The sequence below is a fragment of the Engystomops pustulosus genome, chromosome 6, assembly GCF_040894005.1.
Source record: "Engystomops pustulosus chromosome 6, aEngPut4.maternal, whole genome shotgun sequence".
In the NCBI taxonomy this organism is placed as follows: domain Eukaryota; kingdom Metazoa; phylum Chordata; class Amphibia; order Anura; family Leptodactylidae; genus Engystomops; species Engystomops pustulosus.
In genome coordinates this window covers 9,112,528-9,139,420 of record NC_092416.1, presented here as the reverse complement: position 1 = coordinate 9,139,420, position 26,893 = coordinate 9,112,528, and the positions used below count along the sequence as shown (strand labels likewise).

The 26,893-nt window shown below is 42.5% G+C and overlaps 2 protein-coding genes across 2 annotated transcripts; both read left to right on the top strand.

Moving 5' to 3' along the window:
- Nucleotides 1-5,756: 5,756 nt before the first annotated feature.
- Nucleotides 5,757-6,521, top strand: LOC140065827 (C3a anaphylatoxin chemotactic receptor-like). The gene has a single exon (XM_072113382.1). The coding sequence runs from the start codon at nucleotides 5,757-5,759 to the stop codon at nucleotides 6,519-6,521; it is 765 nt and encodes a 254-aa protein (XP_071969483.1).
- A 10,515-nt stretch (nucleotides 6,522-17,036) lies between these two features.
- LOC140065350 (C3a anaphylatoxin chemotactic receptor-like) lies at nucleotides 17,037-26,447 on the top strand. Its single transcript, XM_072112941.1, has 3 exons — nucleotides 17,037-17,144; nucleotides 22,798-22,875; nucleotides 23,811-26,447. The coding sequence occupies exons 2-3, from the start codon at nucleotides 22,811-22,813 to the stop codon at nucleotides 24,730-24,732; spliced, it is 987 nt and encodes a 328-aa protein (XP_071969042.1). The 5' UTR covers nucleotides 17,037-17,144; nucleotides 22,798-22,810; the 3' UTR covers nucleotides 24,733-26,447.
- The last annotated feature ends 446 nt before the right edge of the window (nucleotides 26,448-26,893 follow it).

The following is a 26,893-nucleotide window of genomic DNA, read 5'->3' as shown; positions in this document are numbered from 1 at the left end:
GCATTGAAAACGTCATAAAACCACACAAAGCCCCATACACCAAATCATGAAAAAGTTAGCGCCAGAAGACGGCAAAATTAAGAATTTTTCTTTTTGTACAGGAAGTTTCAATTTTTGTAAATGTTTGAAAACATTACAAAACCTGTATAAATGTTGTTATCCCCGTGATTGTATCAACCCAATAATAAAGTAGACATGTCACCTGGGGTGCAATGTGAAAGCCGTAAAATCCAAGCCCACAAGAAAAAGGCGCAAATTAGTTTTTTCATCCATTTCGACTGCATTTGGAATTGTTTTCCTTCTCCCCAGTACATGGTATGGAATATTAAATAGTGCAATTTATTATATGAAGTGCAATTTATTATACAATAAACAAGCCCCAACACAGATCTTTCATAAAAAATTTAAAAGTTTAATATTTTTGAGAAAAACAAAAAAGGGCCTGGTCATTAACAAAGAGCGTACAAAGAGCGTGCACATAGAGAGCTCTGTGAGGGCTTGTAATACATCTATATGTGGCATCAATATACAGCCACTTTGCTTTGAGTAAGACATCTATATACAGTCTCCTCCCAAGTAATACACCTCCTTTGCCAGTAATGCATATAAATAATGCCTCCCTTAATAATACAGACTCTATACAGACTCACCCCCCCAGTAATACATCTATAACAAGCTTCCTTCCCCTAGCAATACATCTATACACAGCCTCCTTCCCCTAGTAATACATCTATAGACAAACTCCTCCCCAGCAATACATCTATATACAACCTCCTCCCCAGCAATACATCTATATACAGTCTCCTCCCCTAGCATTATATCAATTTATACAGCTTCCTTCCCCCAGTTATCCATCCATATACAGCCTGCTCCACCCCAGTAATACATCTCTATACAGCCTCCTCCCCCAGTAATACATATCTACATAGCCTTCTCCCCCAGTAATATATTTATATACACCCACCTCCCACAGTAATACATATATAAACAGCCCTTCTCTTCCTCATTAATACACCTATATATAGCCTCCTCCCCAGTAATATATCTGTAAACAGCCTCCTCCCCCAGTAATACATCTATATACACAGCCTCCTCCCTCGGTAATATATATATATATATATATATATATATATATATATATATATATATATATATGTATATATATATAAATATATATAGCCTCTTCCACCCAGTAATACATCTATATATACATACTACTCCCCCATTAATACATCTCTATACAGCCTCCTCCCCCAGTAATACATCTATGTAAAGCCTTCTCCCCCAGTAATACATCTGTATGTGGCATTCTCCCCCCAGTAATATATCTATAAACAGCCTCCTCCCCCCAGTGATACATCTATATACAGCCTCATCCCACAGTGTTTTACATCAATATACAGCCTCTTTGTTTAGAGTAATACATCTGTATACACTCTCCTCCCCAGTAATACATCTATATACAGCCTCCTTTCCCAGTAATACATATATATATATATCTCTCCAAGTAATACATCTAAATATAGCCTTCTCCCATAATAATACATCTATATACAGCCTCCTCCACCAAGTAATACATCCATATATAGCCTCCTCCCCCCAATAATACATCTATGTACAGCCTTCTCCCCCTAGTAATAGATCTATATACAACCTTCTTCTCATAATACATCTATATACAGACTCCTGCCCTAGAGTTATACATTTGTATACAGTCTCCTCCCTGAGTAATAGATCTATATTCAGCCTTCCCCCCTCCAATTAATACATCTATAATCAGCCTCCCCCACCTCTAATTAATACATCTATATGCAGCCTCCTACGCCCTGTAATACATCTACATTGCCCTGCGAAAGTATTCGGCCACCTTGAATTTTTCTACCACATTTCAGGCTTCAAACATAAAGATATAACATTGCAATTTTTTGGTGAAGAAATAACAACAAGTGGAACACAATTTATTGGATATTTTAAACCTTTGTAAATAATAATAAGCTGAAAAGTGGGGCGTACACTATTATTCTGCCCCTTAATTTAATACTTTGTAGCGCCCCCTTTTGCTCCGATTACAGCTGCCAGTCGCTTGGGGTATCGCGCCAGACATTCTGTGAGACAAATAACACAAGATAATTATGATTACTCCAGATCAGGCCGGCGCTGCCAATGACATAGAGGCGCTTAGAAGAGAGACACATAGAAGAGGAGTGTTCTGTCTCCCAGCACAAACCCAAGAAGACGTCGGCACAGATGTAACATCTCTTCTTCATAATCTTCCAGATTCTTATGACTAAATATTGCAACATTCTCGATCATTAAAGGCTTCCTCAGTAAATTACATTAATATTGGTCGCGGATGTTTGGACTAAAATTTGTTTTTAAATTAATCTACGAGGAAAAGCAATCGCAGAAAGAAGGAGCTCAGGAGAAAGGGTTTGTGTTACTGGAGGAAGAGCAGACAGAGAAGTGAAGGCATCAGTGAGTATCAGACCGGGTGATGGGGGGTGTAGAGTTGTGTGGGTTGTGCAAAGTAAAATAATAATAATCTTTATTTATATAGCATTGTCATATTTCATACATGTCATAGGGGGCAAATATAGAGATGAGCGAGCACTAAAATGCTCCAGTGCTTGTTATTCAAGACAAACTTTTCCCGATGCTCGAGTGCTCATCTCGGATAACGAACCCCATTGACTCGAGCATTTTTCACTGACAGAACATATTGAAAGAAGAACACCGAAAAACACATTGCAGATGTTTTCACTGAAAGAACACATTGAAAGAACACTGAAGAACACATTGCAGATGTTTCCACACATCTGCAATGTGTTCTTCACACATATTGTTCTTCATATACAATTGTGAAGAACGCCGTTCGGCACACGTGTCTTCTGATAAGTTAGCAGATGTACTGAAACATCTGCAATGTGTTCTTCATTGTGTTCTTCACTGTGTTCTTCACTTAAATGATCCTGTGTTCAGTGTTTTCATTGTATTCTTCACTGTTCTTCACTGTGTTTTCTTAAGTAAATGCTCGATGTTGAGCAGGGGAAATGCTTGTCCGTGCAACAAGCCGTTTCGAGTACGCTAATACTTGAACGAGCATAAAGCTCGGACACGTATACTCGCTCATCTCTAGACAAATACAAACAAAATAAGATATTACAGAGTACAAGCAGTCATATGGAGTAATAGGAGCCGGAGAGTAACTAGAGTGGTAGCAACTGCTATTCTGTTGGAAACAGAATCCCAGGACAAATTTTCTCTATTTTCGGAATCCTCGGAATCCAAGGTTCTACTATACATCTAGAAACATTTTAGCCCCACAGATTCTGAATGGTTGAAGGGATTGTAATAATGTTCATTGTTAAACCCTATCCGTAGAATAAGGCCTCATGACTGTGTGCAATTTTTGGCCTGCAGGCAGCAGGGAGTGTCCGAAGGCCGAACCCAAATTTTAAAACCCTGTTTGGTTTTGGGTTCAGGTACCAGTAACCGATTGAGGGTCTTAACCTTTTAAACGCTGCATTTAGGTAAACAGTGGCATTTACATTACTACCTTGCGTGTGTTAGTGCTGCACAGCCCCATTTTGGGGAGGGTCATGACATCATTGGGGAGTGAGGATCAAAAATAACACTATACAGTGCCGCTGGCATGATAGTGCCACCACCAATCACTGTGTTAACGGCAGGTGGTTGAGCTGAACTCAGACGTAAACTTCTAAGGAAGTTTGGTATTGGGTCCAGGGGAGCTCTGTTCTGATCTGAATTTTGCAGTTTGGGTCTGCTGAACACTACTAGAGAGCTTTAATATAAAGAGTTGAAAGGTTTAGAAAGTGAGATCATATTTCCAAGGTTCCATAATTACATAAGAATCTGTTACTTTGGTCCATATGTTTTTTTTATTTTTTTAGGTAAATTGTCAGAATGGATCCTGAAAATTATAACCTGAACACACCTGAAACAGAAGGGGATCTGGATGATGACAAAGGGTAGATGACTATTATTTATTATTTAAGAGAATATCAGATAAGTCTCCACTCACATCTGAGTCAGTTTCTTCATCCCAGATTATGTCCCATGTGATGGGAAACCTTGCGCAGCGGGCACGCACCATCATTCATCACTCATCCAAGGGTGACGTGCTGTGTGATGGATTACAAGCTGCATGTTGGGTCCTTTGTGTAATAAAAAGACAGATGTGACCAGAACCTTAAAGAGATTGTCAGCTTCGGGGTCACATATTATCTTAACTTTCTTAAAGGAAATATACCACACGGATGCAATGCTCCTAAACCAAGCCCATGTACAGCCGGTGTGTGTCTCCAGAAACAGGATCTGTTCTTCGTTTTTTGCCACTTATAGCTTCAAACATCTTTTAAAATGTTGCATATGAGCCTCAGGGGCTCCTGGCTAGGTCACAAAAGCCCCTCCTGGCTCCATAATCTAATAATTATTCATGCTTCAATCAAGGAGGGAGGAGACCGGATAAAATCCGAATGGAGAACGGCATAATTACATAACATAACAATGAATGGAAGGGGCTCCTGGCTAGGTCATTAAAAGCCCCTCCTGGCTCCATAATCTGATAATTATTCATGCTTCATTCGGTGATGGAGGAGACTGGATAAAATCCGAATGGAGGAGGGCATAATTACATAATATAAAGATGAGTGGAAGAGGCTTCTGGCTCGGTCACAAAAGCCCCTCCGGGCTCTGTAATCTGATTATTATTCATGCATCATTCAGGGAGGGAGGAGACTGGATAAAATCCGAATGGAGGCGGGTATAATAACATTCTGTGACCTGCCTGGGAGCTCCCGAGGTTGATTTGCATAATGAGCTTTGGGAATGGAAAATGGATTATGTTTCAGGAGACACACGCCAGCATGTACATGTGCTTGGTTAGAAGCACTGCACCCATGTGCTAGATTTCCTTAAAGAAAATCTGTTACATTTGTTTCAACTCCTCAGCACCCACTCCAAACCCACCGTGTGGGTGGAGTAGTCTTGATAATACTGGCGTAGGAGCACTTATGGCCGCCGGTTTTTATGAAAAACTATGCCAGATTTGTCCTGGCATAGTTTTGCCCGGCGACCGAGTTCCCAATGGATACATCAAGACATTGGGAGCAATGAGGAGCTTGTGTGCCAAGAGGCTTACTTGGCACAAAGGCACCTCGTATAATGAATTGCCCCCAATGTGTCTGAGAAACTCACTGCTGACATATGTTCTTGTAGATTATATGACAAATAAACTCTCAATAGAATATAGAGACTGACTTGTTTTTGTTTTAATCGCTTAGCTTTTCAGTCATAAGAAATCACGCAGACATGATTAATAAGATGAAAAAATGAAACATGCAATAAAAATATTTGTAAAAAGAATTGCAAACATTTTTAAAACTGGAATTTATAGATTTATTTAACGGGCTGCAGATAACATAGACACATAATGGGGGGAGAGTTTAAAAAGTTGGTCACCTGGTGGTGGCATCTTATTTAATTTATGTGACGTTAATGTATGAGAGGAACCAGATACTGCACTTACTCATGGATTAGATGGGACTTTGTGCAGGAGGAACGGCATCTAGTGATGTAACACCTTAATGTGACCTCAAGTTTTTTTCCCATTCTCCAGGTTTTCCGTACTGCATCCCATAATTATTATACAGATAGTGACAATCACATTATTCAGCATCATTTTCATCCTTGGGATTATCGGGAATGGATTGGTCATCTGGATTGCCGGATTCAGGATGAAGAAGACAATCAGTGCCGTGTGGTTCCTCAACCTGGCCATCGCTGACCTCCTGTCCTGCGCTTCTCTCCCCCTGCATATTGCTGAGTGGACTGACATTAATCCCTTTGTTATCCGTGTATTGTTGTACATTATGTTCTATGTGACTGTGAGCGCCAGTGTTCTCCTCCTGACGGCCATGAGTGTTGATCACTGGGTATCGGTCATGTGGCCATTTTGGGCTCAAGTCCATAGGACACAGAAACTAGTGAGAATCACTGCAGGAATTATCTGGGGGCTGAGTCTGGTGTGGACTGGATTATTGTTTTATTTATTTTATGTTTATTCAACATATAACGTTCAGCTGCTCAGGTTGGTTATGATGTTTGTGATCCCTTTCCTCATCATCGTCACCAGTTATGTCACCATTTTCCTCAAGCTTAGAAAAAGTAATAGACCCCAGAGATCTCAGAGACCCTACAGGATCATCACTGCTGTTATATTGGGTTTCTTCATCTGCTTGGCTCCATATTACATTGTGCCGCTAACTCCCTTCTCTGATGGAGGGATCATTCAATTAGAAATAGGATATGCGATTGTAAGCATCCTGGCTCACTTCCAAAGTTGCATCAACCCTATCATTTATATCATCATGGGACAAGGTGTTGGACACGGTTTCCTGAGGTCTATCCCCTTCAGACTTCAAAGTGCCCTAAGTGAAGCAGCTAATGACCTGGGCCAAGAACAAGGAGATCATGGAGAAGCCCATATTACAGGGGTTTAACCCCTTTAATATGGTGATCCAAGTCAGTGGCCTACATTTAGAGTGTGCAAAGTGCGACAGATTCATGAATTTTGGTGCACAGTCTTCATGAAACTGGCGCCCCCTGCAGTGCTCATGAAGTGGGCACCATTTATTTTTCATACTTTTTTCATGGCGCAGATTTGTGGCGCACAACGGGCAGAATTGTGGCGCACGATCTGACTAAGCAGTAACAGCCCCTTTAGCTGCACAATTTTCTGTCTTGTCGGACACAGAGCAACCGCGACACAAAACTGGTGCAGACACTTTATAAATACATGTACAAGCAGTGTCCACGTTCTTTTTAGTGTAAAGTCAGACAGAAAACTGGCGCAAACACTTTAATAAATGTGGTCCATTGTGTCTGAAGCACATTAATTAACATGGTGATGTAACCTCTAGATGCAGAACATGGTACAATGACGGCGGGAGATGTGTTTGATAAACAGATACAACCTACATCGTTTATAGTGGGTTATAAATAGTGAGGAGTGGACCCATTGAGGTTCAAATTCAGCTGATCCCCAACCTCAGAATCATCTTTAGTTTCGGATCCAGGTACCAAACATCTTCCATTTACTACCCATGCTGACACTGATCTCAAGTGTTAACTTCTCAAATGGGGCAAACAGCATTTAAATAGCCTGTGACACATTCCCACCACCAATTTCCATTGCTATATGAGCTTTGGGAAATGATGACACACGCGACATTGGCATTTAAGCGGAGCACATACTTCTGCATTTAAATGACCCCAGTGGCTTTGTTGGGAGCATTTAAAGAGTTAAGCACGAGTAGCCTTCGCAGATGGCCCCTCCCCTGCGCATACATGCTATGACAGGGGCCATGTAGACAAAGTGGCTCCTGGATAGTGATGGGTCGTTCGCAAAGGAGCCGGCACAAAGAGCCAGCTCATTCGCGTCAGCGACGTAAGCCAGCTCACCTAAGTGAGCCGATGGATCACTAAACCCACCCTAAACGGCTCACGTGGGGTGACTGACTAGCCCTCTAAATATATAATAAGAAACCGTTCAGGAGTCAAATGAGTTGGCTCTTCTTAGTGAGCAGAGCCTTATGAGCCAGCTCACTAAGAAGAGCCATAACTCCCATCACTACTCATGGAGTGTCACGGCTCAGTGAAAGTGGCAGCCCGTCCCTGACTGGCAAAGCACCGGAAGGATGCACAGGCGGCATTGACATGCACCGGAGACAGCTCTGTAGAGGCTGCTTGGAACGCGAAAAAAGCCTTAGCGCAAAAGTTAACAGAGGCTACACCATGTCCCAGTAGCCTCTGCAGGTAATTAGCATACAAAATATAATAAGGTATTAAAACTCAGGGGTTAAGTGTTAAAAAATTAGGGATTACTGTAGTTACATTTAAGGAATCTACTGTCAGGATCTACTAAATAAGGAGATTCCTGAGAGTAGATTTTCTTTAAAGTTTAGGGTCACATAATTTGTTTGTAAATAAACTGTAATAATCCACCTAAAAACTTTCTTTCTGGGTTGTGGCACTTGTGAAGATTTGGGGTCATATCACCCTTAAGTTGATTGCAAAAAAACAATAAAAAATAAAGAGGATGTCTTGGAGGCAGTTTTCTTGGTTCCTTAGAAGAACCGGCTGTGGAAGCAAGATGGGGGGGGGGTCTATTGAAGTGTTTTAATATAGAGAAGTGATGGGGAACCTTTTAGAGACCAAGGGGCATATTTATCAGGACCTCTGCGCACCGCCAGTGGCACAGAGGCCCTGAAATAATCGCAAATGCTAGCTTATTGCTAGCTTTTGCGATTATTTTCCCCAATCCGCCACCTTCACGCCAGTGGGGCGCGGCCGGCCGGCCGGGAGTGGGCCGGCGCGGGGCGTTACTGTCCCCGCGCCTGCGCACTCGCTGCTGCCGGCGACTTTTCATACGTGAAAAGTTGCCGGCTGCGGTTTTTTGTACGCCAGGCCCTGCCTGGCGTAGGATAAACGCTGCGCTGCTGGCAGCCGGATACATCAAGAGGCAGATGCCTCTTGATGTATCGGGTTGCGAATTTGCAGCGGCGGGGCGATCATACGCTGGCGCCCAAACTACAACCCAAACCCACTAATTTTTGACATAGTGCCAACACGCCAATTTAGTCACTAACTTATCGCTCCCTGCCCTGTTGTTGTAACTTCTAATCGTATCAGTGTCCTGAGAACCCAATTCAGTAGATAGGAGGAGGACAAATTCAAGGTCGGCTGAACAGGAAGAATTTTTGTGCCTGGAGAAGGAGCTACAATGATAATTCAGATCTAAAAGCTTTAGATCAAATCTTTAAAATATCATTGAGCATGACAGGTCCTTGGCTGCCTAGGAGTGCAAGTAGATACATTGAGTTCTCTTTGGTGATGGCCTCTTTTTGTGGCCCCTCTAATCTCCCACCTCTAATTGTGGCCCCTCTAATCTCCCATCACTTATTGTGCCCCTCTACTCTCCCATCTCGTATTGTGTCCCCTCTAATCTCCCATCTCATATTGTGTCCCCTCTAATCTCCCATTTTATATTGTGTCCCCTCTAATCTCCCATCTCCCATTGTGTCCCCTATAATCTCCCATTTTATATTGTGTCCCCTCTAATCTCCCATCTCCCATTGTGCCCCCTCTAATCTCCCACCTATTATTGTGGCCCCTCTAATCTCCCACCTCTAATTGTGTCCCCTCTACTCTCCCATCTCGTATTGTGGCCCTTCTAATCTACCATCTCCCATTGTGGCCCCTCTAATCTCCCACCTCTAATTGTGGCCCCTCTAATCTCCCATCACTTATTGTGTCCCCTCTACTCTCCCATATTGTATTGTGTCCCCTCTAATCTCCCATCTCATATTGTGCCCCCTCTAATCTCCCACCTATTGTTGTGTCCCCTGTAATCACCCACCTCTTATTGTGTCCCCTCTAATCTCCCATCTCTCCTTGTGTCCCCTCTAATCTCCCATCTCTTATTGTGTCACCTCTAATCTCCCATCTCTCATTGTGTCCCCTATAATCTCCTGCTCTTATTGTGACCCGATCTCAACCCCATTTGTGTGGCCCCCTGTTATTATGGCTCCTCATATCTTTCTGTCATCTTGGGCCCCCTTTTTCTCTGACCCTCATTTGTGTTCCATCTCATCTCCCTCTCAACTACCCCCTCTTATTGTGGCCCCTTTTCCTCTCCACAGTGTAATTATCTATAATCGTTAATTATAATCTATAACTATTTTATTTTTCCATGTAAGGAGCTGTGTGAGGGCTTGTTTTATGTGTAACAAATTGCACTTCATAGTAAAGGTATTTATAATTTTAAACCATGTACTGTAATCTTTTGATCATTACAGGGATCAACGCCGGGAATAACTGGTTTTATTGTTATTATTTTGATAGCTATGACTCTCTGAATTGGATGTGCTGCACCTGTGCCCCACCTGGATGTGGTAGAAGTCGAGCTTTTGATTACATACTTTGTGAGGAGTTGAGCAGCTCAAATTTCAGGATTTTGACTTTCAAGTATTTCTATTTTGTTTCACATCATGAAATCATCATATATAATAGTCAGCTCACCATATCCATATGTGGTCTTGGGCTCCATTAAGGATTCATGGAGAGGAGGAAATAGAACCCACATCGACAGGCAGGAGGTCGATACAGGCAGCACAGGATCGGAGTCGGGGACGTAGCAGAAGGTCAGGACAGGCAGCATGGGATCGGAGTCAGAATTGAGGTCACAACGGGAAATCAGGATAATCACAAAGGGCATGGAACAAAGCTTTCCCTACAGCATGGAAGCACAAAGATCCTGCAGGGGACACAGGAAGGGGCTGGCTATTTAACAGAATTGGCAGCCGGCCAGCACAAATTACAGGCGCACTGGCCCTTTAAATTTTACAGAGCCGGCGCGTGCGTGCCCTAGGAGGTGGGGACATGCATGCCAGGCCGCGGAAGACACCGCAGGAACAGGGAAAGGTAAGTGAGACTGCCAGTAGCCCTGGAGAGCACATCCCGGCACACGGGTGCGCCTGCAACCCTAGACATGTGTCGCAGGGGCACCCATGACAATCGTAAATAGCTCCCCTTCCATAAAACTGATATAAAAATAAACAAATAAATCATAAACATTTTAGATATGGCCACATCCCAAAAGTCCCGATCTATGGAAATATACAAACGGTTATTCCTGGTGGTGAACACTTTGTAAACACATAAAATTTTTTATTAAACGTGATCAAAAGGTTTTACATTCCACAAAATGGGGGGAATGAAAACATGATCTTGTCTGAACACTAATGTATGAAAAAATTAGTAATAAAGATTTTTTTTTTTTGGACCGAATGTTTTCATTTTTTAAAAATCTATTAAAACCTTTACACATTTTGGGGCAGATTTACTTACCTTGTCCATTTGCCATCCCGCGGCGCGTTCTCCGACGCTGATTCGGGTTCTTCCGGGATTCACCAAGGTCGTGCTGCTGCGCTGAAGTCCACTGGAGTTCACGTCCTCCGTGTTGGTGTATGTGAGTGCTATTTTTGCGACCCAAATTTTTTTAAAATTCCGTGGTTTTTCCGAATCTGTTGGGTTTTCTGATGGCCACGCCCCCCAATTTCTGTCGCGTGAAACCCAGTGCCGATGTGCCACAATCCGATAGTGTGCCATAATCCTGGGGCAATTCGGCGCAAATTGGAAAAATTCGGGAAACCCGGCGGAAAAACACGATTCGGACCCTTAGTAAATGTGCCCCATTGTGTCCCTATAATTGTAACAATCCAATAAATAAAAGGAAAGATTGATTTGGAACCCACAAGTAAAAGGTGCAAATGCATTTTAACAATAATTTCACTGCATTTGGATTTTTTTTCAGCTTCTCGTAGAATATTAAATACAGTCACTAGGAAATAGAATTTCTTCCACAGGAAACAAGCCCTTAAATCGCTCTGTACATGGAAAAATAAAATATTATGGGTTTCTGCAGGTGGAAAGCGAGAAATGGAAACTCAAAAACGATAAAAAGGCTGCGCCCTTAAGGGGTTAATAACCTCTTCCCAAAAGAGTAACATAAATTTTGTGATTGTTTGAAGTTAATTGCAGATGTAGCCATCGATAAATTTGGTAATATGCTGCACGTCACACAGCAAAAGATTCTGATGTCAATGAACAAAGTTAAAGGGGTTTTCCCATCAGGGCATTTACATTTCATTTAATTCATTTTCCATATGTAAACATTTCTTCAATTGATGTTATTAAAAAAAAATGTTCCTGTGTGAAGATAATTTCTCATAAATGTAGCCATGTTGTCCCTTAGAAACGAGATAGCTTCCTTGGATACGACCACCTCACATTTTGGCAGTGGTGGCCAGACATGCGGTATTGAGTCCTGCCTGACCCCCAGGATTCAGCGATCATTACCACAGGACGGCTGTAGGACCGGGAGTAACTCCTAGACATTTCATATACAGAAACCTTTTGTTTCTTTGTGCAATCCCTCCAGCAGAGGTGGTCATATCCAAGGACACGGTCTTATTTCTAAGGGACCATGTTACTACATTTATAAGAAATTATCTTCACACAGGAATGTTTTTTTTAATGACAACTAATTGAAGAAATGTTTATATATGGCAGAAAATAATGAAACTGAATGTGAATGCCCAGACGAGAATATCCCTTCAAGGATCCAGCGACTGTTTATGTAATGGATTAATGTCAAGTAAAACTTGGCTTCATCTGTACATGAGACACAAACCAAAGCTACTAGAACAGCGTCATCCCGCTCTTTTCCTAACAATGGAATGTTCTGGAAGTGCTATAAATATGTTTGGGTTAAGGACAGGGCCGGCTCCAGGCTTTAGTGGGCCCCTGGGCGACAGAGCTCTAGTGGGCCCCTTTATGGGCTGCCCTCCAGTAGTCACACTGGCCCCCCTCCCCCTGTATACACACTGCCCCCCTCCTCCTCCTGTATACACACTGCCCCCCCTCCTCCTCCTGTATACACACTGCCCCCCCTCCTCCTCCTGTATACACACTGCCCCCCCTCCTCCTCCTGTATACACACTGCCCCCCCTCCTCCTCCTGTATACACACTGCCCCCCCTCCTCCTCCTGTATACACACTGCCCCCCCTCCTCCTCCTGTATACACACTGCCCCCCCCTCCTCCTGTATACACACTGCCCCCCCTCCTCCTCCTGTATACACAGTGCCCCCTCCTCCTCCTGTATACACAGTGCCCCCCCTCCTCCTGTATACACACTGCCCCCCCTCCTCCTGTATACACACTGCCCCCCCTCCTCCTCCTGTATACACAGTGCCCCCCTCCTCCTCCTGTATACACAGTGCCCCCCCACCTCCTGTATACACAGTGCCCCCCCCTCCTCCTGTATACACACTGCCCCCCCTCCTCCTCCTGTATACACACTGCCCCCCCTCCTCCTGTATACACACTGCCCCCCCTCCTCCTGTATACACACTGCCCCCCCTCCTCCTCCTGTATACACACTGCCCCCCTCCTCCTCCTGTATACACAGTGCCCCCCTCCTCCTCCTGTATACACAGTGCCCCCCCTCCTCCTGTATACACACTGCCCCCCTCCTCCTCCTGTATACACAGTGCCCCCCCCTCCTCCTGTATACACTCTGCCCCCCCTCTTCCTGTATATTCCCTGGCCCCTGTAAGTCTCCCCCTCACCTCACTGATGCAGGTCTCTCTGTGTGGTCACTGCTTTCCCCGGCAGGTCATGTGACCATGACATCATCACAGGTCCTTCAACCTCTCATGCTGCAGCTCCTGCCGGGGAAAGCAGTGAGTGACTGCACATGTTCTCATCGCGATCTGTGTCCAGAGGACACAGATCGCGATGAGAGAGGGAAGGAACCTCCCGGGCAGCAGGGCAGAGGTCCTGCTGACCCGGGGACCCGAGTGGGCCCCTCCAGTACCCCGGGGCCCCGGCACTTGCCCGGGTTAGCCGGGTGCTGGCGCTGGGCCTGGTTAAGGACACGCTCCTTCCCCACCCAATGGCTGTAAACTGGATTTGGAAACGCCCACATCCTGTTCCCTCCCCTCCCCCAGTGTCTGGAAATCACAGGGAAAAGCTAAGGAGAAGGAGCCAACACTGATTGAGCTCCAAACCCCCTTTACCTCTATTATCCTTCCTCCACCGTCATCTGATTGGTTCTTTCCTGAGTCTATCTGTATTTCTAAACTGATAAAAGAACCAATCACAGTAATCCCGGGCGGAGGTTGTCACAGTAACAGTTTCAATATATATATATATTCTGTATACTGCCCTCTCAGAGATTAGAAATATATATCGCAGCTGTTACATTGTATATTATAGATGATATTGTATTGGCACCGCCTTAGTCTTATACTCCTACATAAATATGTAAATCTTGTTAATTATACTACAAATATTACAATTGATATGCAGAGAAATCTTACATCACTATGCAATAACCGGTAATCAAAAGCTTAATCCCCTGGTGATGTTTACACAATAAAAATCATTTTACCCTCTACTCGTGGCCGAACGAAAACCCGACGAATTCGGAAAAACCGCCGCATTTTTAAAAAAAAATCTGTCGCAAGACTTGCACTTACCTTCACTCAGCCCAGCTCGGTGTATTGTAGCGCGTTCAGATGCTTTTCGGCGCAGCAGCGCCACCTGGTGGACGGTGAAGGAACTACCTTAATAAATCCCGGCCGGACCCGAATCCAGCGCAGAGAACGCGCCGCCGGATCGTGGATGGACCGGGTAAGTAAATCTGCCCCATTATAGTCCATCTAGTTCTGTGGGGTGACAATGTGGTTACATTATTAGGGTATTATGAGGTGTTTATACACTTTCATCTGGCTTCTGACATTGTACTAACATACTGACACTTAGAAGGAGAGATGAGACAGATGAGAGATGCATGAGATGCCTATTACACAGAGACTGACAGACTTAGGCTTTGCTACAACTCTATCCTCACAGATATGTGTCTACCTCCCCCTTCCCCCTTCCTCTGGATCTCTTATCTCCTTGTAGTTTGCAGCCTCTCTCTCTCTCTCTGCTGACCATGTGCTGACAGAAAGTAATCAGTGAGTGTCTCTGAGCTCCGTGCAGGGGGCGGGGCTACAGGCTCAGAGCAGAAAGACACAAAAACTCAGCTGCACGGCCCCACACAGAACTCCAACATAGCAGCCACCAGACCCTAAAGTCAGAAGTTACAGGGTCGGGTCCAGGGGCAACTAAAATTGTGTACACCAGGACTGATAGAGACAAGTTGGACTTATAACTGTGAGATGCTGCATTTTTGTTAATAACAGTGAATTAGGGAATGTATTATTTTGTTATCCTGAGAACATATAAGAAACTTGTCTTCATGGGAATACCCCTTTAAAATACATAAAATCCAAACACCAAAACTCCTTAAATGAGGCAAAAAATAAAAGCAGAAAAAATAAAAAATAAAGAGGCAGCCAGCAAGTAAATCAAGCAAAATATAGTTTTATATGTTTATTTTTTTCTGATGAATCTATTGCGGAATGCCAGATTTGTGCTTCGCGACATTCCTATTAGGAGCAACATGGGGCACATATATACCATAAGTCTGGCTGGGTCCGTCTTTTTTTTTTTTTTTTGCCTTTTCTGCTGGTCAGTTGTATCTCAGCAGTTTTTCCGTATTGATACACGGAACATCTGGTCTTTAGTGAATTTGCAACTTTTTAAACCAAAAGTTGCAAAATGTCTCCAAAAGTCAGAATCAGCTCAAAGCTAATTTCTATCTCTGGTCAGGGGAAGCCTTAGATTTGCACCACAATTTGCAACTTTTTAAAAAGGTTGCAACTTTGACAGGTGACAGCTCAGGGATCGGCACTAAGGCATCACCCACGCATAACGGGAGAACTGCGCTGGTAACCAGAGTGACAATCCAAAAGAATTCAAACTATGACTATTCATAACAGAAGCTTAAAAAGATGATAAAATCCCCCACAGAATTTAGGTATCCACCACACTGCAGCCCCCACAGCATATAGGAAGCCAGAACACTGCCCACCTCAGTGTATAGGAAGACAGCACACTAAAACCCCCACTATATAGGTATCCAGCATACAACAACCCCCAGTATATAGGTATATATCCCACTGCCCCCAGGAAATTCCACAGCAGCACAATGTCCAAAGTACCCCTACAAGGGGGAGTGCAGAGGCCTAAGTGTTCGGGGTGGGAACCCATGTATGCATAAAACCCCAAGATTAAGCAGCACTGCAGATCCAAGCAGGTAAAGGTGAAGAAGAGTTTATTCCAAAACTGGCGACGTTTTGTTGTGTTACCACCTTTCTCAAGGTATATATATATATATATATATATATATATATATATATATATATATATATACACTCACCGGCCACTTTATTAGGTACATCATGCTAGTAACGGGTTGGACCCCCTTTTGCCTTCAGAACTGCCTCAATTCTTCGTGGCATAGATACAACAAGGTGCTGGAAGCTCCTCAGAGATTTTGCTCCATAGTGACATGATGGCATCACACAGTTGCCGCAGATTTGTCGGCTGCACATCCATGATGCGAATCTCCCGTTCCACCACATCCCAAAGATGCTCTATTGGATTGAGATCTGGTGACTGTGGAGGCCATTTGTGTCCAGTGACCTCATTGTCATGTTCAAGAAACCAGTCTGAGATGATTCCAGCTTTATGACATGGCGCATTATCCTGCTGAAAGTAGCCATCAGATGTTACAGGGTACATTGTGCTCATAAAGGGATGGACATGGGCAGCAACAATACTCAGGTAGGCTGTGGCGTTGTACCAAGGGGCCCAAAGACACCATGACACCACCACCACCAGCCTGAGCCGCTGATACAAGGCAGGATGGATCCATGCTTTCATGTTGTACCAAATTCTGACCCTACCATCCGAATGTCGCAGCAGAAATCGAGACTCATCAGACCAGGCAACGTTTTTCCAATCTTCTACTGTCCAATTTCGATGAGCTTGTGCAAATTGTAGCCTCAGTTTCCTGTTCTTAGCTGAAAGGAGTGGCACCCGGTGTGGTCTTCTGCTGCTGTAGCCCATCTGCCTCAAAGTTGGACGTACTGTGCGTTCAGAGATGCTCTTCTGCCTACCTTGGTTGTAACGGGTGGCGATTTGAGTCATTGTTGCCTTCTATCAGCTCGAACCAGTCTGCCCATTGTAAAAAGGTAGCAATCACACGGCAGCACCCCCAGTATAGAGGTATCCAGTGCACTGCGCCCCCCGCCTACCCAGTATATAGGTATCCAGGTATTATTGTGGCTCAAGTCTGTTCACCCTCCGGTATAAAAGGAACGAACTACATTATTATACGCCTCCTGGACAACTTATCTCCTCTACTGGTAAAATAAATGAAGTCTCTTTCATATACCGGTAATTTGCCAGATTCTTATGAGTCACACACATTGCAACATTGTAGATCATCACAAGCTTCCTAAGTAAATATATTACTGCTGCTCTGGGATGTTTAGAGATATGGACTAAAAATATCCCAGGAAATCACAGAACGAAGGAACCGGGGAGAGTGCGAGGGATTTGTGTTACTGGAGAAGAGACCAGACAGAGAAGTGCAGGCAGCGAGTGAGTATCAGGCTGGATGATGGGGGGTGTAGTGTTTATGTGTCTTATGGTTATTATTTAAGGTGATCAGTAAGAATCCTGGATCCCGATGTAAACTCTGCACCGGGTCTCCCCCCCCCCCCCATTACTATGTGTCATCTACGACACTGGAAAAGAGACCAAGACCAGTGAGGATCCCACTAGACTATGTATAACACGGGTTTTATGGGGTCATACATGGCTTTTATGGATGTGGCCACATATAGAGGAGCCAAGTTTATCCTCAGAGCTCACAAGTAAACTACAAGTACGAGGAAGTACAGTGGCAGCCATTTTTTTCCATTGATATAGTTGAGTGCAGCTCATTATCATCTATATCAGAAGGACGTATAATATGTAATGTGATGGCGTTATATAAATGTATAGATTTATTGTTATTATAATAAGGTCGTCTGTATCTGTAGCTCCTCCCCGATGCAGCTTCTCATGAAGGTAACTTAACCCTTTATCACAAAATGTTACCAAACCCCGGACAGGTTGCGATTCACACTTATTGAGAATGGGTAAGGAATAACACATCTACATATTCTCATCATCAATATAAATTAATAACATCTGTAATCTGACTAATGTGAAGCCTAAAACTCACTGATCAGATATAATAACATTTTCATAGAGAATATTTCCAGTTTTAGCTGAGGATCAGGCTATTGATGCCGGGAGGGATCCCTACACCCCAATAGCTATGACCGCACCCCGGTGAGGGGGTTCAGTGTCTATGGACAATTTATTTCTGTTATTATTATTGCTCTGGCTTCCTGGCGGATTGTTGGACTTATTGGGGCTTATTAGGGCAAGTAATTGCCAACCTCAATCCATATCCCCCTCCAATAGGGAGTTAGGGCTGGAAGGTTCCCTGAAGTGTTGTTAGTTTTTTATTTTGGTGAGAAAGGGTAAAAGTTAAGATGCATCTACTCCTTAAAGGCGTTGGTCACTTTACCTCATGTTTTTGTAATGTGTGTGTGTAAATGTGTGGAGCAGGATATCATGTAATAGTTTTGCTCCACTTTGTTGATATATAAAGTGAACCCCCCCTGCCTGTCTTTTACCTCATTATAAAATGGCCACAGATGGAGGGTTATGTGATCTCTATCTGACCATAAACAACCACCCTGCCAGGACCTTCTGATTGTAGAATACTATACTAAGGTCCTGGCAGGGTGATTGTTCATTGACAGATACAGATCACATAACCATCCATCTGTAGCCATGGAGGAGGTAAAAGACAGGAGGCGTCACTTTATACAGGTTTTAGTAGTGCAATTTTGGTTTTCATATATCCTACTGGTGTACCTTTATTAACCCTTTCTTTGAAGCATATTTAATAAAGAACATAAATCTTTTTTTCTAATAAAAATTTTCTGCCTTTATTATTGAACCTAAATAACAAAAATATATTCTCTGGGTCTGTCCTAATACATAGCTATCCCAGGCTGCCTTGGGGTCCTTCGGTGGACCCCAAGTTGCAGTGGGACACTATCGTCGACCCACAATCATTACTGAGGGGTGCCGATGAGTGACACCCATTTAGACACTGCAGTCCATGTTCAACCTTAGTGTCTAAGGGGTTAAACAGCAGGGAACTGAGATTTTCTAATCCTGGGTGTTAGTGCCGATGCTGGGTAACACAAAAAGTCCATTTGGCAGTTATTAAGGAGTTAATCACTTCAAGCCACTTGGGGAACATTAATCATAATACGCATTTCTTTTTATATTTTCTGTTGTTGAGATGCCACTAATTCCTGCCACCAGCACAATACCGGCATCTACGGTAGATCTCTACCGGAACCATAATGCACCATAACTCTACCGGAACCACAATGCACCATAACTCTACCGGAACCACAATGCACCATAACTCTACCGGAACCATAATGCACCATAACTCTACCGGAACCACAATGCACCATAACTCTACCGGAACCATAATGCACCATAACTCTACCGGAACCATAATGCACCATAACTCTACCGGAACCACAATGCACCATAACTCTACCGGAACCACAATGCACCATAACTCTACCAGAACCATAATGCACCATAACACTACCGGAACCACAATGCACCATAACTCTACCGGAACCATAATGCACCATAACTCTACCGGAACCATAATGCACCATAACACTACCGGAACCACAATGCATCATAACTCTACCGGAACCATAATGCACCATAACTCTACCGGAACCACAATGCACCATAACTCTACCGGAACCACAATGCACCATAACTCTACCAGAACCATAATGCACCATAACTCTACCGGAACCATAATGCACCATAACACTACTGGAACCACAATGCATCATAACTCTACCGGAACCATAATGCACCATAACTCTACCGGAACCACAATGCACCATAACTCTACCGGAACCATAATGCACCATAACACTACCGGAACCACAATGCACCATAACTCTACCGGAACCATAATGCACCATAACACTACCGGAACCACAATGCACCATAACTCTACCGGAACCATAATGCACCATAACTCTACCGGAACCATAATGCACCATAACTCTACCGGAACCATAATGCACATATTATCTACCATTACAGATATCAAACACCTACAATAGACTTTCCCAAATCCATGTTTATTTTTTACTTTCTCCTTGTTTACTTGCTTTTTATTTCCACAGTTAGAAATATATTTTCCAGGGCTTAATTTTTAGGGTAGAATTTACATAATTGTTAAAATAAATTAAATATTTGTGGGGAAGGGACTAAAAGAGCAATTGATCCAATTGTATTCTGAAGAAAAAAATGAACAGTCCTTTAAGTAGTCTAAAATGATTGTAGATTAGTGCGAGGAAGGAGACACAAAAAAATAATTAATAATTATTTAATTAAATTAATTCATGTTTCTTAATTAATTGTTTTTATTTAAAATAAACAAATAAAAAATGATTCAAATTAATATTTTAATAATAACACATCACTCATTGCAGGGTGCTGTGGCACTTTTTTAGCAAATCTACGACCACAATGAAGGATTGTAAACCCAGCACAATGACATAGTGGTGTGTGCCCCCTCTAGCAGGATCCGCTCTTCTTTTACCTTCTTATGGCCTTATTTTTACAAAAAAACTTTAAAAATGTTGCAATTGAGCCTAAGGGTCTCCGGGCTCCATAGATTTTAATTGCATCATTTTTAAGTCCTTTATTCGAAATAACAAGAAGCTGAAAGCAGAGCAGATCCTTGATCCATGATCAATTTTGGTAGATTTCCTTTAACAAAAAGAGAAGCTTTTTAAGAAAAACCTATTTGTTTAGACATCACTGTATTCTGAGAGTTATGACTTTTTATTTCTAAATTTATAAAGCATTATTAGAGCTTTTTTGTGTGGGATAAGATAACATTCTGTCATTCTGACATTATTTTAGGGCACATCTGACTTCCTGATCACTTTTCACTGACACGAGTGTCCCTGCGATCCACGTCTTGGTCACAGGCACCCGTGCCCCTCTCCGTTGCGTAGTAAATATATGGCAATTTTCCAGGCTATCAGCGGCGCCAATTACTCAGAATACAGGCAGTCCCCGGGTTACGTACAAGATAGGGTCCGGAGGTTTGTTCTTAAGTTGAATTTGTATGTAAGTCGAAACTGTATATTTTATAATTGTAGATCCAGACAAAAAAAAATTTGGGCCCCGGTGACAATTGGAGTTTAAACATTTTTTGCTGTAATGGGACCGAGGATTATCAATAAAGCTTCATTACAGACGCCTTACAGCTGATTATTGCAGTCTGGGACTATAATAAAGCATTCAGAGATCTTCACCAGAGGTCAGAGGGGTCTGTCTGTAACTATGGGTTGTCTGTGTCCTTACGTAGGGGACCGCCTGTAGTTCCTTTTCATAAATGAATATCTTTATTCATAGGCTGAATAATACGCGTTTCGAGCCTGGACCGGGCTCTTCCTCAGTTATATACAGCATAAAATTACATTAAAAGATGTATGACTTATATAATGACCCTGGTTAAAAAAAAAAAAAAAAAACTTTGCGTGCTAGTGACGCTGGAATAAAGAGAGGGAAAGGAGAGAAAAAAAAAAAAAAAAGAGAAAAAAAAGAGAAAAAAAGGAGGAAAAAAAAAAAACTTTATGTGCTAGTGACACTGGAATAATAAAGAGAGGGAAAAAAAACAAAAAAAAAAACTTTGCGTGCTAGTGACGCTGGAATAAAGAGAGGGAAAGGAGAGAAAAAAAAAAAAAAAGAGAAAAAAAGGAGGAAAAAAAAAAAACTTTATGTGCTAGTGACACTGGAATAATAAAGAGAGGGAAAAAAAACAAAAAAAAAAACTTTGCGTGCTAGTGACGCTGGAATAAAGAGAGGGAAAGGAGAGAAAAAAAAAAAAAAAGAGAAAAAAAGGAGGAAAAAAAAAAAACTTTATGTGCTAGTGACACTGGAATAATAAAGAGAGAGAAGAAAAAAAAAACTTTGCGTGCTAAATACGCTGGAATAATAAAGAGAGGGAAAGAAGAGAAAAAAAAAAAAAAGAGAAAAAAAAGAGAAAGCACTCCTTGGTCCTCTCTTACATCTCCACGCTTCTGCTTCCTTCCCGGCTGATCAGTCCGCACATCGCCGCTCCCTAGGGCGTGCTCACCGTCTCTCGAAGATTTAAAGGGCCAGCGCACCGCTGATTGGCGCTGGCCACTTCCGGGTTTTCTATTTAAGCACTGCGTGCCAAGTGTTCCTGCTCTGACCTCCCGTTGTGACCCCGGACCTGCCCCTGACTCTGCTTTGAACATCTGCCTGCTTCTGTCCCCAAGATTGCCTAATGTTCCTGTACCTCGACCTTGGCTGTCACTGCGAGCTAGTCACATCTGTGGAACAACCTGGTGGTACCATCCTGCAGCAAGACCATCCTGCTTTGCGGCGGACTCTTGTGAAGACCGGGTGCCACTTAGACTCTGGTCCCAGGTGTTGGCTAGTGTCATGGCTCGCTGTGGTCCAGGGGGTTCACTGACCCTGAGCCTTGACAATCACTTTTTATTACATTTATTGAAGAAGGAGAAAGCCCAAAACTTGTACTTTTGGCAAAGATTTTTTTTACCTTTAATTTTATAATATCGACTTTGTAAATGTTTCTGTATTAGGTTTTCTTACACAGTAATTAATTATGTGGAAAAGAACAAGGTTTTAATTTTGATATCTTTTACTATTTTATAAAACATATTTTTTTTTAAATGCCCCAATAGGGGATCGGCACATGGAATCACTTCATTGCTGTTATAGTCAGTTCTGGACTGATAACCCAGTCTCTAACTCCCATAGCCACCCCATGGTACGCCCACAGAACAAGGGACTTTTCAGAATCTTCATATGAAAAAAGCCCCTTAAACTACCGAGGTCAAAACAGCAATTACCCCAAATACAATTCAAAACAGTCTTAAAGAAGTTTGTTAAAACTTTAACTGTTGGGAAGGATCCATTTTTTTAAATTAATTTGAATGAATTTAGCATTAAAATGTATAGATTTGTAAGGGGCTCAATGCACAGGGTGTAGTTTCCAAAATGGGGCTCCAGTTTCCAAGATTTCATAATGACATAAGAATCTGTTATTTTGTTACGTTTATATTTATGTTTCTTTTAGACAAAAAGACAGAATGGATCTGGAGGATTATTTCCTGGACTCACCTGATAAACCTGGGTACCGGGAGTATGACCGGAGGTTTGTGAATATGTATTCTTTATTATGTCAAGGAAATATTCTTGTATCTGATATCCATGGTTTCTTTCCATTTAAAATCAACTTTTACAATTATGTCAATGAGCAGGAAGGATTTTGGGGGTCAGTCCCAGAGTTCCCCAATTGCTTCCCCCTGCCTCTGAGATGTTATCTCACACAGTGGGTGGAGGTAAGTGCTCCTGTACAGTGTAAGAACCTGTGAAGCTACAGCTAAGAGGTGCCAAGAATTAAGATGAAAAGAAATGCAGAGTAGCCTGTGCATTGGTATCTAGGACTTGCAGAATAACACATGGGAGGAGGACACAGAATGGGTAAGGGAATATGGATTAGAACTTTCATGCATGTAGGGAATGTGGCAGGCCTGTCGGAAGAGTTGGGTTTTAAGAGAAAGGTGAGGTTGGGTATTAATCAGACGGAGCATTCTAGAGAATTGGTGCAGCTCAGGAGAAGTCCTGGAGATGTGTATGTGACGGCGGGATATTCTTGCCGATGGATGAGTGTGGGTTGAGTAATAGAATGAGATGAGGGAGGAGAGGTTGTGCCACTATAGAAAGTCATCCCTCTACTTATAATGCTGCTTCCTAATTTTATGAAAACCTTATACATTGCCCTACTTAGTTCTGGAAGTACAATAGGGCTCTGGAGTGAACGACCTCTATGTACATTTGAGGCCTATTTCGGAATCGGCTCGGAATTAAAGTGAAATAACACAACATCTCAGTATAAATACTTAAAGTTACTGTACAAGAAGCTAAAGATACTGAATAAGTAAAGGACAATGTGCTGGAAGAAGTCAAGTTCTGGATAAGGGAAGGTGCTCTATGCCACAAAGTCACCTCACAGTGTACAAAATAGATATTTCTAAAACTTTCTAAAATCTTAAAGAGCCTAACATCTCCTCCTTCATGTCTTCATAGGTCATTCAACGAAGACTTTAGGACCAGTCTCACAGATTTTCAAAGGATGGCCTACATAATAACCATTATCAATAGAGTGTCAATTACATTATACAGCATAATTTTCCTTCTTGGGATTATCGGGAATGGATTAGTCATCTGGATTGCCGGATTCAGGATGAAGAAGACAATCAGTGCCGTGTGGTTCCTCCACTTGGCCATCGCCAACTTCCTGTGCTGTATTTCTATTCCTCTCCACATTGCACGATGGAATTACAATGTATTACTTGCTATTGTCATACTGTTCTATTTAAACATGACCACTAGTTCCTTTCTCCTGACGGCCATGATGGTTGATCGCTGGGTATCGGTCATGTGGCCAGTTTGGGCTAAAGTTCACAGAACACAGAAACTAGTGAGAATCACTGCAGGAGTCATTTGGTTGATGAGTCTTGCATGGATTGGGTTCATGTATTTCTTACCATTATCTGTTCATTCAACCTATAAGCTAAAACTGATCATTGAGCTTATTAGGTTCATTATTTTCTTTGTGATCCCTTTTCCCATCATCGTCACCAGTTATGTCATCATTTTTCTCAAACGTAGACAAATTAAGAGACCCCAGAGATCTCAGAGACCCTACAGGATCATCACCGCTGTTATATTGAGTTTCTTCCTCTGTTGGGCTCCATATTACATCTGGCCACTAATACCCTTGAATCATGGGGGGATCCTTCAATTCCAAATAGTAGACACCATTATTTACACCCTGGCTTTCTTCAACAGTTGTATCTATCCAATCATTTACGTTAGTATGGGACAAGATAGTGGTCAAAGCTTCCTACGATCTATCCCTTTAAGGATTGAAAGTGCCCTAAGTGAGGCCACAGATGACCTGTGCCAAGAACAAGAGGATTGTGGGGAAGCCCATGCAGATGTTTAACCCTTTCAATATGGAACCACGTAAAATGAGGAACAGGTGAGGAAAGTCCTTATTTACTTGGTGAAGGCTATACAAGGATAACAGATAGACATATTCCCACCGCAATGTTTGCTGTAGGTTAGGTCATAGTCCAATATTTCCCCTTACAAATAGGGAGCAAGCAGAACTTTGACCGGAGATAGAAGCGCTGCTACAGTTTTCGGTTGAATATTTTTAATTGCACATTTGATTTGCCATTTACACAATACAATATTTCAGACTACGGCATCCCGTCTATCTCTGGGAAAAGTTCTCCTTGCTCTCTACACTGCATGGAGGCTCATCTCGTTACCTGTAGTACAAGCCCAAATTGTGTCTGCTAATAGTTGAGCACCTTCACGGCACTGGTCACACTACCAAAGCATTTCTTGACTTCTCACTTGCCGATTGGGATCATTGCAACGCAATCTCGGAGCTAACCCCCCCCCCTCACACACCACCACCAGAAGCTCCAATAAAAATAGGGAGACACATATTTTCTACATTGCATCATCTATAAATCAAAATTTACTGAACTGGCCCAATACGCAAGTGGTCGAATGCATTTGGTCAAATATTGCGGTTTGGCTCCGCTCATCACTAGATGTATTTTATCACTTTTTAACACTTCTCTACTAACACTTGGTTACCATCTTAAAAATCTAAAAACAACAAAAAAACTTGACAGGGAACAATTTTCCCATTACCACACAGATGGGTTACAGACACATAGGGGGTCATAAGAACCTGAATCGCGTTTTTCTGTCGGGTTACCCGAATATTACCGTTTTGCGCCAATTTTCCCTGAATTGCCCTGGGTTTTTGGCGCACGCGATCGGATTGTGGCGCATCGGCGCTGGCACGCACGTAACGAAAATCAGGGGGCATGGCCGTCGGAAAACCCGACAGATTCGGAAAAACCACCGTTTTTTTAAAAAAAATGTGTCGCTTGACACGCGCTTACCTGCACTCAGCCTAGCTAGGTGAACTCCAGTGAACTCCGACGGACTTCAGCGCAGCAGCGACACCTGGTGGACATTGGGCGCACTACCTTAGTGAATCGCTGGAAGACACGAATCAGTGTCGGAGAACCCGCTGCTGGATCGCGAATGGACCAGGTAAGTAAATCTGCCCCATACAGGATATTTATCACATCCCATTGTGGTAACTTATCACAGGATAATATTATAGTGTGAGAAGCTTCTTACATTGTAATACACATATCTGGCCATGTCAAGAACATGGGTAAGGAAGGAGACATCCTGGCCTGATCCTAGAGCAAGTTCTCTCTCTGTCTCTCTCTGTCTCTCTCTATATACTGTATATATTTATACAAAAAATATAAAGAATTCAGCTGCACCAGTCTAAGAAGGGAGGGGGGGGTACTCAACCTTCAATTTTTTTTTTTTACGTCTGGCAATTATATCAAAAAACGATAGCACACCAAAAATAGTGAAGAAAGGCTCCTGATTCAGGGGCTGAAATGTAGCACTTTTGGAATAAAGTAATTAATTTTTTTCGCTATTTTTGGTGTGCCACCGTTTTTTTGTTTAGTATATGTGTGTATATATATACAGATATATTTAAATAAATATGGATTTACAGTCTATAACTGAATTTTAAATAAGTTAAACACATCAGTATTTATCCATCCGTTGTGTGAGTCTTATGTGTTCTTATAGAGAAAATTCCAGAAAACAGAAATACAGAACAGTTAATTCTGTTTAGTTTAGGAATAGTTTGTATTTTTTCTGAACATTCAAATAAAAATAAAAAAATTCCTTGTTCCTGATTTATAGTTAATAATAAATAAAATAAATCAGATATAACAAATGTTGAATTGTAATATTTGTGTAGCGAGAGGTTTCTCTGGATCTGGGGCCATTGTTCAGCTATAAGGTCTCAGGATTCCCTACAGATTATCATGTGCAGGACATGAATTATTTCCTTGGTAAGTTTTTCTTATAATATGTAACACAAAGGGGCAGATTTACTTACCCGGTCCATTTGCGATCCAGCGGCGCGATCTCTGTGGTGGATTCGGGTCTTCCGGCGATTCACTAAGGCAGTTCCTCTGAGTCGCTGCTGCGCTGAAGTCCGCCAAGGTCCGCCGGAGTTCACGATCCATTGCCGGGTGAAGGTA

What these genes read in the sequence shown, in the direction of transcription:
- LOC140065350 (XM_072112941.1), top strand. Translation starts at nt 22,811, where the DNA reads ATGGATCTGGAGGATTATTTCCTGGACTCACCTGATAAACCTGGGTAC. An exon ending in TACCGGGAGTATGACCGGAG is followed by an intron (nt 22,876 to 23,810) that starts GTTTGTGAATAT and finishes ATGTCTTCATAG; the next exon opens with GTCATTCAACGAAGACTTTA.
- LOC140065827 (XM_072113382.1), top strand. Translation starts at nt 5,757, where the DNA reads ATGAAGAAGACAATCAGTGCCGTGTGGTTCCTCAACCTGGCCATCGCT.